Source organism: Cupressus sempervirens, chromosome 5, assembly GCF_028749045.1.
Source record: "Cupressus sempervirens isolate cs-2001-9-10 chromosome 5, ASM2874904v1, whole genome shotgun sequence".
Lineage (NCBI taxonomy): Eukaryota > Viridiplantae > Streptophyta > Pinopsida > Cupressales > Cupressaceae > Cupressus > Cupressus sempervirens.
The window spans coordinates 446402822-446418947 of NC_143122.1; the positions used below are offsets into that span (position 1 = coordinate 446402822).

Here is a 16126-nt window from a genome sequence, read left to right on the forward strand (position 1 = left end):
ACACACTTTCTAACTAACTTTTTCTTTTCACTAACCCTAATTAATTCTCCTACAACCTATACAATTCTCTCGATTCATTTCATCATAACCTAAGCTAGGAGGATCTAATTTTATCTCTAGGATAGGTGCTAGAATAATTTCAATATCCTTGATTTCCAAATACCTTTTGAGATAGTTTGAGTTCACATGAAGGGTTTTGAAATGAATTTTTCATTATTTTTTACTCACACTTGCTTGAAGTAAACATGATTCCATGTTTCACCTTTAAGCATAACCAATCAAAATAGGGGGTATATAGATACCTATGCACTTCAACACTCTCCTTAGTAATTCATATGTGGTTTATTATTATTACTAACATGTGGTTTTGCAAGGTGTGGTTACTAATGTTTTCTTATAAGATTTATGCATTGTGGACTTTCAATATCCATTTTCATTTACTAACGTTCTTTCTACTCTATCTTGCATATGCACATAGTGTCATATATCACTAAAGTGGAGGATAAATATATCATATTGAATTGTAAGAACATGTGTGATCTATAATTTAAAGGTCTTTTAGCACACTCCTTAGTGTAAATATATTATGTATTTAGATTTTAATTAATGTAATGTGATCACACTCGATTTCCCTCTCTCATGGTTGTAAAAGTTGAGGTAGAATTTAAAGTTCATGCATCCTCCTTTTCTTTTCCCTCTCTATCTTGTGCAATAATCAAGTTAGGATATCATATCTAAGAATTTTCCTCTATGGTTCCCTCTAATCACAAAATTCACTCTTCAACTAGGCCCTATCATGGTAAATTCAATATTTAGATGCCTTTTTATAAATTTTCATCATGCATCTTTCCAAACTACTCCAAACCCCTTTAGACTTTATTAATCTATGCACTAGTACCTTGGAAATGGTGCTTCCTAGCATGGGTCACCTAGGGGCAACCTATACTCAATATAGGTTTTATGGAGGTGATCTATACTCTAAGAGGTTCATTTCAAGGGTTGCGAGTCTAAGTAATACTTATTTATTCTTTCCCACCTAGTTGAGTTAGCTGTGAAAAAAATGAGTTCCAAATTCACTATAATAGACAACCTGCTCACTCATTTTGAGATACATGAGCATCCAAGACAAGAGGATCAAGAGAAACAATACAAAGCTATTTTCAAGGTTGAATCCCATTTTTCAATGTTATCTATTCCAATAAAGGGTTGTTATTCACATTTGAGCATTTCAATCAAAGATCTACAATCAAACATTCAATATGTAATATATCATGGAGTTGCAACTAGATTATGGGGATGGCTATGATTATTTTTTCCCTTGGGGGCTTGGTATGATTTCCTTGTTATTTTTAGATCTATGATTTGTTACTTCATATTTCATGTCACTTACATGTTACTATTTCACTTTTAGGGTTAGATATTAGCATTTACATTACATTTCATTGGCATTTATTATATCCCTTGCATTCTACACATACAAATCTAAATTTATGAGCATAATCACACACTTAACATCTCCTTGATTATTTGTGAAGTTTGGAATCCCCAAAATGGCGAGTTGACTAACACAAACCCATATATAGCCACCCCACACACACTTTGTTAGATTTGCATGTTTTAGAAGCACAATTATAGGTATAGATCCAAATGCCCATTTGGGAGATTGGTATATATCCATTTTCTATTTTAGGATTTGACAGAACAAGTTATAAGTCACCAAATTTGACATATACCTAGAGCAACTAGAATCTCAAATCTAATTATAGGTATATAAAACTAGTCTTGGAGCATGCAAACCTAGTTTTTATTTTTTATTCTAACTAAATTAGTTATAAGTTTCCAATTTTGACCTATACTTGGTATACGTCACCCCAAGTTAACCTATTCTTGAGAAAAAAACTAAAAGAAAAAGTTTTCTAAGTCCTCCATTTTCCATTTTTCTAATCCAAAAATATGAATATTTGGGGGTCTTGAAAGTCCAAGAATCAATCCTTTAAGCTATTAGATTCTTCTTTCATTTTCTATGTGCACACATTCTTGTATCCCCTTTTAGATCTCTTTTGTTAGATCTGATCTATATTTATGCTACATTATAGTTAGGAATAAAAAACTTTCTCAAAGGGAAAGAAAAGGAAATTTGGATCTATAAGGCTTAGATCCTATGGTTGCATCCTTTTGGTTTTGTTTGTTGGATCTATCCTATCTTGGAAGAGTATTCCTATTCTTTCCTCTTTGATTGCTAATGTATATAGTCCATTTGATGGTCTACCATTGATCACTATTTCACCATATACAATACTTTACCATGAACTTGAGTGACATTCAAACTTTTGCCAAAGTGAGTGATGAATATCGTGTTATAAATTGTACTCCATTAATTATTGAGTTTAATTTCACTCTCCTATGTAAAGGAATTTGGATATGAGATAGTGATCTAAATACTTAGATAATACTATTGATACTAATTACTATTCAAGTAATTTTGAGCTTGCATTAGTAAATGCACTAAATATACAATGAGAATATATCAATAAATTTTCAATATCACTGATATTTGAATTATGTGAGAGTGATTGCAAACACTACAATTTTCTATTGTTATTGATTGAGTTGTGTGGCAATTTACACTTTATTAAATAAGATAGGGAAGTCACCCTTTACGTAGAGTCACTACTCTACGTGGTTTGGGTTGTTTAGGGTCATGACCCTATGCGGAGGATTGCTGTCCACAAAATGACATAACCACTGATAATCCAATTAGTAATTGTGGGCATCAACATAACTTGTTGAACACCAATATCATGCATCTATATAATGATATCATTGATGATAATATTGTGCACCATTAACGTGTACCAATGAACATGTAGATTCAAGTAACTTTGGTGAATACAATAGAATCGGTGCAAATAAAAATTTAAATAAGAGATAATGTTAACTACACAATTTTAATCTCCAATTGATTGTGATTTAATTATGATAATAGTATAAGATGAGCCACATGTATACTTAAATGTATGTATATATATTTATGTATGTATACACACACACACACACACACACACATATATACATACATATCTATATATGTACATACATATATGTATATGTATATATACATATACGTACCTACATACACACACACACACACACACACACACACACACACACACACACACACACACACACACACACACACAAATATATAAATATGTGTGTGTGTGTGTGATTATGCTAGCAAGAATTATATTTGATTGATGCTATATCTTGCACATTCTAGCATTCATTTTGGATTTCTTCTCCTATAAAATGCTTTTAGGACCATTTTCTAAATTTAAATGAATAGTTAAATGAAGGATATATGAGTCTTGTCTTATTTTAAATCTCAACACTCTTTGGACCAAGTACATGTCACATGAATAGAGAGAGGAAAATTTGATCATTGACTGGATGGCTAACAAGATGGTCAAAAGGGACATGACCTATAGGTGGATTAATGGTGATGGGATTTTGGTGATAGCTAAAATCATGATTGCGATTGAGAGAATCCAAGGGAGGATAGGAAGTATTAAGAGTAATTATGAAAGATAATGTTGTCAGTTCCACATTTAAATTAATGAAAGATAAGCACGGATCAAACACAAGTATTCTTAATTGGGAGGCTTTTTGGCACACTTTTTGGGTGATTGGTAATCTTAATTACTATTGCATTCCTAAGGACAAAGGAAAGTTTTGTTTTGGTGAGATTTATCAGAGTTCTATTCTTCACTCTTGGAGATTATAGAGAATTTTTTCTACTCTTACCAACAAAATGGTGGGTGAAAGGCATTGTAGAGAGCCGAAGGATGAAGTGGCAAAATGGAAAAAGAGGTCAAAGGTTTGGGAGAAGCTGAGGGAAGGTGGCATTTTGAATTCCATTGAGAAATTACATTGTTGGAACCCTAAGGTTACTAAACTTATGGTCACGTCTTGGAAAGAAGGGAAAGTGAAGATTTATGGTATTGATTTCCAGGTTGATGAAGGTGTTATTGCAGAGGTCACTGGATACCCTTCTGAGGGCATCAAATTCTTTAAGGATAAGAAAGTTTCCATCAATGTTGTTAAAGACTTTGCAAGAATGCCAAGGAGATGAAAGATTTGGTGAAGATGAGAGCGCACTATGATCCAACTTCAATTGAAAAACTATGGAGGTTCATTCTTAGGGTGATTATCTCTTATATTACATGGGACACTAGGTATGATAGAGTTCGTACCCATCACTTTGTCATCCTTAACCACTTCAGGCATGGCATTAAAATCTCCATCACCTACTACCTCTTCTTCTCTATTAATAAGAATATCATGGGATATAAGAAGAAATTGTATGCTAATCTGGCTTTCCATGAGGGCCTGTTGTTACTAATTTATGAGAACTTCCTGCTCGAACCTGTGGCAGATCCATAGCCCATAAAGTGGAGTCCTTGGAGGACACATAAAGCTCCTATCTCCCTTCTGATACTAAGGATAATGTTGGGCTTCATTTAGATGATGAAGAGCAAGTGGCCAAGATTATAAAGAATTTGGGCAAAAATAAGAAGAAATAGGTTGGGAAAGGCTCGATGAGTAAAAGTACAAAGTCTAAGGTTAATTCTATCGAGGAATATAATGAAGAGGATGAGGGGATGGATACAAAGGAGGAGAATAATGTGAAAGAGGAGGGAACTAGCAAGGTCTCGGTTCACAGGAAGATGGTAAGCTCTACCAAGAGGAGAAGGGGAATTGATATGGACACTGATCAAGATTGTGTTAAGGGACAAGAGACCCCTCTCAATGCCCAAGAGGAGAGAAATAAGGATTATGGCATGAAAACAACTACCTGTACTTTTGGCTCTAAGGGCAAGAAAATGATCTAGAGGAATTTTGAAACTCAGACTGTGAAAATGGGCATTGTGAGAGAAACTATCCAACCCAAGGTCTTAGAGGGAAATGATGGTAGACTTCATTTGAAGGAAATTATTGATTTGGAAATGGTGATTCTCAGTGACAATGATAGGGAGGTGGGGATGAATATCCTCAACAATGCCTGAAATAACATAGTGGATCAAGTGGATTTTCCTTGAAATGGAAGAGATAAAGAACATGTTGCAGGGTTTGGAAAGGAAGGAAGGGGAAGATGGGACCGACAAAATTAATAATTTGGATTCCAGGGTAACTGAGATGGAAAAAATAATGGATAGGATGGAGAGCTCTCTCCACAACTCTACTAACTAGAGCCTCAATATTATCAAAGGCTTAAATGATAATATCAAACAACTACATACTATGATGGAGGTTAGCACAGGGGTGAAATATGACATAGATAATGAGGAAATCAAGGTAACTAAAGAGGATGTCAACCCCTTGGTTGAGAGCCTAAGCAATAAAACAAGATCGAACAAGGGGAAGAGGGACAAGGAGGAATCTCCAAATTACATTCAACTGATGATTATTGTGGCATAGACCATGGAAAAGCTGGAGCTTAAGGTAGCAAAGTTGATCAAAGATACAGTGCCTTGATTGGTTCTCCTAGCTTTACTATTTTTCCTTTGGTTTTTTGGTTTGCTAGGCTTTCCTTCCTTAAGAGGTTGCATTTTCCTACAACTAGTTCTTGTGGACTTTTATGGCCTGTTGTTTTAGGCACCCGTTAAATCCTATTTTACTTAATCAAAAACACTCTTTGGACAATTCTTTAATTGTATTATTTATATTATATCACATTATGCTTACATGGTTCATATCTTATTATTTAGTTCAATGCAATTAAGGTTCCACTTCAAATTTTCTAATGCCAAAGATCATTTCCAAAAACTAATTCATGAAACCAATATAAATTTATGGTCTTATAACTAGGTTGTATAATGTTTTCATTCCCAAAGTTTGAGCCAAAAAGGGTTGGACTAATTTGGCAATTATAAACTATATGTGAAATTCAAAAGTGTCCAATCACTTTTTCATGAGGGTGGATAATTTGGAGCCCTTGGGATTCCCAAATCTAGTCTTGGAAATTGGATATGACCATTGTAGATTACCTTGTGAAACCCATATAAAGAACCTCTCCTAGTTTGTATCATATCAAACATTCACAACACATCTACAAGTTTCCTCTCAAGACAGTGCGTCTTCTCAAGATTATATGTGATCTATAAATAAGAATTCTACAATAAGGCATCTTTGGTTATATGTTTATGATGAATTTTGTGAAGATTCATCATGTTATTGCATCACCATTTGGAGAAATTATCCAAAGAGAAGTACACCAACAATCAAGGGTATAATTATTTAAAGTTAAACATTCTAATTCAAGAACTTATTTCAAATATGAGATTTCCTTTTGATGTCAACACTATTTTTGGATCGATTCAAAACTTGAAGTTTGAATAAAGAAAGATTGTGTCAGTCCATATACAAGTTATTTGTGATAGTTGTAGATCTAAGAGTGTACAAGGTAAAGCTACCAAATATTTCTGAAGATTATGACCCTACAACTCTAACAATTAACACTCTTGTCCCAAAGATTAGGGTCCCTAGCACCATAACCTCCTTATCTAGGGAATGTTACACCATAGTCTAAAAGCTGTTTTGCAAAAATTGTCAAAAAAGATTTATAGAGGCTCTTGATACCATATCTCTAGATCTAATGTATAATTTGAAGTCTATTTAAGGATACTATTAAAAATGTCTAATCGATCATGAATCAACTTGTAATCGCATGTACCCCTTTATACTTTAGTTTCAAATCTTGGTTCTAAAATAGTTTGCATCTATAGTTTATTTTCTTAGTTTATTTATAGACTTTTTATTTACATGCTTTTTCACTTAGTTTTTGAATTTATCACTTTTCAATCCCATCCCAATCAACTTAAAATGAGTTCTTCCAATTTATGAAAGGATATAGGTGTAAGCTTCCCAATTTGTACACAAATCCTAGTGAAATCTACCCACACCTATTTTATTCATTACGTAAGTATATTATACTTGTAATTATAATTATATTGTTAATAAATATATTCTTTATTAGAAAATTACCACATCAATAATTATGGAAACAAATTGAATGTATTATATGTTATAAAAATAACGTTATATGGGTCAAGGACTTGACTGATTGATACGAGCTTGTTGTGGTAAAGCATAAGGTCACAAGGTCCAATCTCCCCCAATGCACATGATATCAAAGGATGTATTGCACCAATTCCACTAGTCATATTAAAACATTTACTTGACATGGTGTAGTTTATAAGTGGTGCTATACCCGATTCTAGCAGTCTAAAAAAAGTATAACATAATATATAGTATAAATTGTTACTAATGGCTATACATTTATGTATTATGATTATCAATATATACAATATTTATTAAAACTAAATATTATCAATATTTATTATATTTTAATGACATTCTACAACTATAATTATGTTGAAGATGTTCTCTTCTAGGGAAAGATGATGAAACAATTCAACTAGCTAAAATGATCATAGAGGTGCATAAGAGAGACAACTCAAAATCTTTATTGATAAAATCAAACAAAGGGAAAATAAGGTGGCTACATCCACAATGACCACCTCAATAACAAAATACTTGTGACATTGTTATCAAGATTTGATTGTGTAGTTTTTAAGTTTATTGTTATCAAGATTTGATTGTGTAGTTTTTAAGTCAAACTCATTGAACCATGTTTCATGAGTAGTGGTTCATAAGAACCTACCTCTCATTAGAATAAATGAAACACTTCACACTCATTGCATCTAGGTGATGTTGACAAAGGTGAAACATTGAGACTTCCAAGGACACTCTAGTATTGCTCCATCTCAAGCACACTCAACCACAAAGTTTCCTCCAAAGTTAAGCCAAATTTTCTCGCAACTCCATTTCAAAAACCTTCACCAAGTTTTTTAAATATTTATGAACCATTCATTCAAAAGCCCCGTAAGCTCATCAATTACTAAGGAGGAAACTCTATGATTAAGCATGCTTGAGTTGGAGTAGTACTGGGATTTGTGTCCTCCCTAGTTTCAATGCTTCATCTAAGTTAACATCAGATGTAATGAGTCATGTGTTTCATTCATGGAAGACGGGTTCTTATGAACCACTACTCATGAAACACTAGTCAATGAATTTGACTCCAAAAGTACATAGCTTGATTACAATATCACCATTTAACATGATGTGAGAAAATACGCAATACATATCTCATACTTATCAACAAAACATTTACTTTCTAATTTTAAGACTTTTTGAATTTAAAAATGTTAGAAACTTTTTAATAAAAATAGAAGTGAAAAAAGTTTTTTAAACCATAGCCCTAGAGAGGAAACTCTACTAATTTGGTCTCTAGTGAACCCCACCGAGTGGTAAAGAACAAAACCAAACAAATCACCGAGGTAAACCCAAGGTGGCCAAATTGAAGTGGAATTTAGTGGTGGCAAGATTTGAGTGGGCGGAGTGCGGTTGATCACGCAAAAAGATTAACAAAGATAAGATAGAAACGGATCTTCCATTTACGGATGTTACCTCCATCCTATGATTTATCCGTCTGTTCTCCCAAACCCATCACAAGCATGACACGTGTCCACAATCACTGCAAAAACTTCTCCTTTCCCATAAATCAGAATCAACACCAGATCTCAATCTTACCCGACGCTTCCAGAAAGTGAAAAAATCTAAGCCTTCAAGTCGGATAACGCGTCTATAAATTAGCGACTGTGGGAATCTCATTTTCGGTTGCTTCACCGAATGAACCGGGTGACGGATGGATTCCACCGGCACCTCACTGCAGCTGCCATCCACACCGCCTAAAATGTTTCACCGTTTGCAATCTGCTGCGCCCAAGGGTCGAATCTGGCGAGCTCCTCAGGCGATTTCTTCAGGCGCTCAGCCAAAGAGGACATGCATGTGCTCGCCTACGACGCATCCAGGCTCCTTCCGCTGCAGTTTGCACAGACAATCGTCCTCGCGTTTTTCTTCAAAGTTGAGCGCGGGAAGATCTTCAAGGCTGAATTCCTTCGCCAGGAGCGGCGGCATCGAAGGGGAATGGGCCAGACGAGCTCTCACCGCGCTCATACGACCGTCGTCTCATCAGATTCGGCGGAGGATGTCTTTTCAGCCGCAGCCTAGCCGTCTCCGGTATATGACCAGGGCAGAAGAATGCTTCTAGTCATTTTACCTCTTAGCTTGCTGAATATTTGTAAATAATCTGTCACGAAAAATGGATGTAGACTTCTTTTTTGTTTAAAGCGGTATCCTTTGTTACGGCCATTGAAAGCTTGTTTTGAGGTTAATGTAGGCTTTGAATCGGTTGCAAATCCATCTTACAGGTGTACTGTTTGGTTTCGTCTCGCATGTAACCCTAACTGTTTTTAACAGTTGCAGTCAACAGGGAAAGCTGAGCGATGGATCAAATCTGATATTGTTTCGGTACGGCCGCTTAATTTTCATATGTTAATGAATGAGCCATTGGCAAAGAGTTAGGGTTCATAAAAAATCTTTGTATTAGTGAACGCAGTGGGATCAGATCTGGTAATATCCCGGTACGGCCGCATCATAAGCAGTTCGTCAATCACCCTCAGAGAAATGTTTGTATTTCTGTACTGAGTTACAGTAGGGCTAAATTGCTGTAGTTATATTGAGCGGCGATCTGTCAAACGAACTTATGACGACGTTTAATTTTGATATTCTGAACTGACAGATCCTTCGTCACCTTACTGCACCGAAGAGATCCATTTCAATAAATCCCTTTTTTTTTTTTAAGTTCTCAGTTACAGCAGGTTTAGATTGCTTAAACCTGTGCTGCTATTTTTTAGTCTTTCATGAACAAACTTATTTCGGTAACTTGCAATAATTGTCAAGACATTGATAAAATAAATTGTTAGCAATTTGTTTAGGAATAGCTAAAATTGAAAAAATTGAAAACATGCTCTCTATGTTTTGTAATGGAAATCAAGAGGAAATAATCACTGTGAAACATCGAAATCAAGAGATTACTGTGAGACATCGAAATCAAGAGAAATTTTTTACTATAATTTCAGAAATCTGAAAGAAAACAAATTCGATTTTTGGTCATCCCATTTGTTATGAGTTGTAAATTTTCTTATGAACCGTTCGTGGAAGGCAGATATTGGAAATCGGAATTTACTCGAGTGTTTCAATTGTCACTCGGATTCGATTTGTTTAGACAAAGGTAGCAGAAGTATCATGTACACCAGCAAACTGACAACAGTCTTAAAAGATATATTGATGGCCACTGCGCCAGCGTGGACCAGGGCAGGAATTTGATTCTCTCTGTTCTGTTTTATTTTATAAAAATTGTGGTTTACAATTTTTCTAGGTTGGGTTTACGAATCTTTTAATTGTTTTTAAAGGCAGCGATATGAATTAAATGGTTTAATTAAATAACAATTACGCTGGCTAAATTATAAATTAAGGGACCACGAGGTTGTAAGTGAACTTTTATTGTGTTAGGGCACATGGTGGACCAAAACAGGACAATGGTCTAGATAATAAGTTATAGTCGTTTTTAATAAAAAATTGTCTATCTCATAAGAGTACTTTTAAGTGTTCTCTAAAGTGAAGAAGTGCAGTTCAATATTATACTATATAAATTATACACTACTTTTTAAAGTATATTATTTTTTATATTATATGACTTTATATAAATCTTACTATGGGAAAAGTTGAGAAAGAGTAATTATAAGTTAAATTTATTTGAATAAATTGAAAAGTATAATTTTGTTGTTTATTTGTACAAGATTTACACATTTTTAATATATATTTTTATTATTTAATTGTCAAATTGGAATTTATTTATTAATTTTTAAACTTCAATTTGATGTATACTTCTACTTGATATTTACCAATGTTCATTTTGAATAAGATTTATCTTGTATATCTTTCTTTTTTGATGTGAGCTTCTTCAACTTAGAGTTAAGGATAAGGGGCATCAAGATCCTTGGTGGGCTCTTTGTGAACCACTTTGTGAGCCATTCAACTTCTTCACGAGGCCAAGGGTTCATTGACTCTATTATATTTTTTAAATTACTCTATTAATAAAGTTTTCTATTTTTAAAATTAATTTAATTAATTATATATTTGAATATTAGTATGCAACCAATTGAAAAGTGTAATTGAAACTTGTATTTTTATTTAAATTATATAAATTTTATTTTAATACTATATGATGATTAATTTTGAAAAGTGTAAAATATTTTTTTTTGTCAAAGTTGTACACACTTTTAATAGTTAATTTGTTAAATTGCTTATTTATTAATTTTAAAAAGTTGATATTTTTAAGGTATTTTAATATTTACCACTTGTTCATTTTCATGATATTTATCATATTATTTTAAAGTTATTGCGACTATAGTTGAAATATGTAATATAAAGTTGTAATGTTATTTTTATAATATTATTTTAAATAAAATTGGAGAGTGCATTATTTTTGAGTTGTTTATTTTGTTGCTGTGTACATATGTTCTTAATATATAACTTTAATATCTAAAGATTTGTTAAATTGTAGCTTTAAATTTTAAATGTTTTATAGTACTTTAAAATTTCTATTATCCACCTTGAAGGGAATTAACCTATAAATTTTTTAATCTCTTAGATTAAATCTATTTTTTTTAAAATTTAATTTAATTGTATCAAATTTTATCATTCTAACTTCTAATAAATCAATTAAATCCCCTTCATTTTTAAATTTATTTTACCAATATTTTAAATAATAAGTTACAATTATTCAACAATTCATCTTGATAGAATTTATTTCATTATTTGATCATTTACTTATTCATACCAAAAATTTATAAAATTTTAACTTAGTTAAAAACAAAGCCATGATAAACTAAATCCAGACTTTAAGAAGTGTGCATAATAAGGACCTAAAATTAGTGGAAATAAGAAATTTTAAAAGGAAACAATTTCCATTCTTAAACTAGGAGAAAATATAGTTCTTAAAGAATTATTCATATTTTATTTTGGTATAGTTGTCAGATTAATTATAGAGTATATTGTGTTATTATTGAATTTAGTTTCTTGTTTAGCTTTTTCTAGCACCTCCCTTTTCAGAAATCAACGAGGATTCGAGGATACCATAGAGGATGGTACACGTCTCTTGCAAGATATGTGGCTTAGATAGAGCCACCCTCCCCTAGAATTATAAAATTTGAGTACATATTCGCTCCCTATCAATCATTAGAATCGACTACATGTGACCACATGGTCGAAAGCAGCACAAAGTTTTAAATGACGTGGCATAATATGATGAATACAAACTGTACACAGCATGCATCTTATCAAGTTCAAAAAATGTGCATCTCTCTGTGTATCCATGAATTTTTATCTCAGCTCTCCAAACTATTTGGTTTCTTACTATTACAAACTATTAAGGGGGTCCACTTGGCGAGTTAAAAAGAGAGAGTTTGTTATCAGCATTGAGATATTTTGTTGGAAACTCATGCAAGATTAGTGGGGTCTTTATATTCGGCAGATCATCCTTAATTTTTGGTGACATTGCAACTGTTTTTTAATGAGAGTACCGCAAACTCTTTCCACCAAATATATTGTAGCTTGAAGAATTGAAATTTCGTTGTCACTCCCTGCGGTGGAAGCGGTCAAGTAATGATTACTAGTTAATGTGAAACCACAAGTTAAAAAACTATTCTTAGTAGATTTTCCATCATAACGCAATCATCAAATCCACATTCAATCCTAACATAATGCATGATTGTTGACATATTGCTTGTCAATTGAGGATCATGGATGCCAAAAGATTTTTAGTCTGCAAACATAGGGATTGAAAATTAGAGTAGGATTGGAAATGGGAAATGAGAATAGAAAAAGGTAATTCCAATTTTGTTTGGTTCACTTGGAATTCGATGGGAATATGTTAATCCATTAAAATGAAATAGGAATAAAGCGAAATTTTGTATTTTAAAAAATATTTTTCTTAATTATTAAAAAAAATTTATTATTTTTTGGTTAATTTTTTCAATAATGGTAAAATGGTTAATTTATTTTCATTTTTATTTTATTCATTAAAGTTAATGAAAAATATAATTTATTTCACTTTTTTAAACAAATAGATTTTTTTTTAAATTATCGGTAAACGGCCAAGGCTTTGATAATTTTTTATTAATTTAAAAAATAAGTTACAATAGTTTTTCTCCATTCAAACGGGCACTGGTAGGAAAGAACGGAGAAGAAAACCTCTAGTCTAACTTGGAACAAACGTCCTGTATTATTACATTTTAAAAGGGTCATACCCGAGTAAAATCTCCACTAATTTAAATTACAAACATTATAGGGGCATACCCCTACTAGATTACATCGGTTTTGAATACATTGTCATTACATCTGTCATATAATGCCTGTTCAATAATCGAAGACCACCTGTGAGCTGACAAAACCATCCACATTGAACACACTTTCTGCATACTAAACTTGTCAATCAACAAAGTTAGTGAACATATAAAACTAAAAAGAAAAGACCAGCCAACTAGGGCCATCGAAAGGATTAGAATTCCGGGTTATATTAATATTAATTGACTAATATAAAAGAGAACATACAACTATGGCTGAAATGTTAGAAATCCTTAAATTTATCTTGTTATAAATCAACCGAAGAAGAATATTGTCTGGTTAATGCACTTTGATATCCTCTATTTAGCTAAACCATATAAACTCCAGCATGATGAGACTGAGAACCAATCAAATACACAAAGCATCAAAATTTACACCAATCTTACAAATAAATACCATAAGAATAGGAATGACAATTACAAAATGCAATATAAATGTTGAGAAAGAAATTCACACTCTGTTAGAGCCATGACTCGTTACATACTCTGACTCGAGCAACCTAAAAGGTTGCCAGATATGAATAGCCACAAAAAAGTGCCCCATTAAAATACAAATGACTAACCATCATCCTATAATAGACAAATCAAATAAAATCTACATTAAAATAACTAGAATTGCAACTTGATCAAAACTCAAGAAAGTCAAAGATAAATGCATTAAACAAAATACTAATCTATTGAAAATATCACTAAAGGGGATCTAGAGTCACCATGAAATTAAGATGACAGATCTCTAACAGGGAAATATCATAGCAATCAAAAAGCCCACTTCTAACTCTTCAAAAACCAGAAATATCCATAAACCTCATTACCACTTACTAAATGGGAGATAAAGTCCTACCGTGCCCATCTTGGAATACACCTCCCAAAGCCAATCCAGTAATACCAAAGCTATGCACTAGAGTAAGCACAATTAATCCATTGCAAAACTAAAATTATTATACTACTAACCAGTTTTATATTAATCTTTAAAAAATTAAGCCGATTTACAGAGTAGATAGGTAACTAGTCTTGAAGTACTAAATAAAGAATCCTGAATCCTTTCCAATTTATCTAAATATTAGAAGCATAACCAAAAAGACTAAGATACATCCAAGAATACAAATTATTTACAAAATGAACACTAAACTACTGCTGCTGAAAGATACTAAAACCCAAAATACAGGGACTTCATCTGACATGAAACAAAGCAAAACATCTCGCCCCTAATCACCATTTGAGCTAATGAAAAGACCGAAATGAAGATGACAAAAAAATCCAACCTTGCAAGAACCTCCATTACTTTTTCTAGTAGATCATAATTACTTTGACAACATCACTTGGGTTTTTTGCCTTGAAAAAAGGAGGAAACTCGAAAGAAAACTTCTCCTTGCTTGTCTTCTCAATATTCGGAGTACTGAAATTCACTTTGTTGAGATTTTCAAACATTACCCCCGAGTGGACGTATGCCTTATGAATCTTGAGGTAATTAACTAGCTACTTGTGTCCAATCACCGGCGCTATCTTCCTCCACCCCATTAAAAAATGGAAGCAATGTTCCATTTTGGGCCAAGCCATGTCGAAGGCAAACCTATCTCTAATGACTAAGGCAGAGCGCTTAGGAATATTAGCAATGATCAGGTTCCCCAAAGGGTGCTTCATATACATTTCAGGGAGTGGAAGACATAAGTCCTCATCAAGACCCATTATGGCCTCCTCAATGCCTTTACACCAAGTTGATTGGAAAATATTCAAACACAATTGGATCATAGCCCACTTTCTAAAAACTATTCTTTCCATGTAGCCTATAAAAATTCCAATAACGTCGCTATTCATTCTCCAAGAGTGGTCATACTTGAATACTCCTCCAATTGCTCGGCTAACAACAATTCTTGTCATGCCATCAATAGGTTTGAGAATATTGTTCCATTGTTCTGGCTTTACATTCCCAATAAAAGCCATTGTTCTCACTTTAGATGAATGAGATACGCAGATATTGGTATCCATGTTGACTGCAACAAATCCTCCCTGACAATGACAATTCAAGGAGAAAAAGACAATGATCTAAAAGCGAAGTATCTCAAATGAACTCGAAGCCGGTATAAAAGATAAAAACTACCCATCACCACCTCATAATGAAACGACAAGCTGTCATCTACTTAAGACTTAATCCACTAATACTAATGAATGCTCTGTCTTGGTTCATGGATTTGTGTTTACCTTGTGAAGATATAATGGAGCTCGAAGACCCCTAATGCCATGCATTATCTTGTGGCCTAAGAAAACCTCGTAACCTATAATAACATATCAATAAAATACACAAACTCTAATAACAAGCAAAACACACCTAAGAAAACATAAAATCGAGGGTAGATAATGAAATTACTAGGTTCCCTCCTTTTATACTTATTAAAATAACTTAAGATATGAAGGTTTTCAAAATTAAGGAAAGAGCCTAAGATCGAAACTTGGACAAATTAATACCATCAGCCCCTTTATTTGCTAATAAATCTGCCTTCGCATTACCTTCTCTATAAATATGACAAATCCTTGTATCTTTGAATTTGTCAAGCAAGAGGATTGCTTCTTGTAATCTTGAGTTAAGACTCCAATTAGGAGTTGAGCGCTTCCTAATAGCATTTAAAACGATTTGTGAATCGCCCTCAATAATTAGCTTAGAAATACCTAACTGAAGACAACTATTCAGACCTTTTTCCAAGGCTAAGAATTTTGCTAAGTTATTGGGGGTAGGATTAATGGGCTTAGCCTTTTTGGCT

The 16126-nt window shown here is 33.1% G+C and overlaps 1 protein-coding gene across 1 annotated transcript; it reads left to right on the plus strand.

The window, feature by feature from the left end:
• Positions 1 to 8638: 8638 nt before the first annotated feature.
• On the plus strand, positions 8639 to 9765 carry LOC149556703 (uncharacterized). The gene has a single exon (XM_089831169.1). It carries the CDS (start codon positions 8768 to 8770, stop codon positions 9170 to 9172), a length of 405 nt encoding a protein of 134 aa, XP_089687295.1. The 5' UTR covers positions 8639 to 8767; the 3' UTR covers positions 9173 to 9765.
• The last annotated feature ends 6361 nt before the right edge of the window (positions 9766 to 16126 follow it).

Excerpts from the sequence above, each read along its gene's own strand:
- LOC149556703 (XM_089831169.1), top strand. The coding sequence starts at position 8,768 with ATGGATTCCACCGGCACCTCACTGCAGCTGCCATCCACACCGCCTAAA.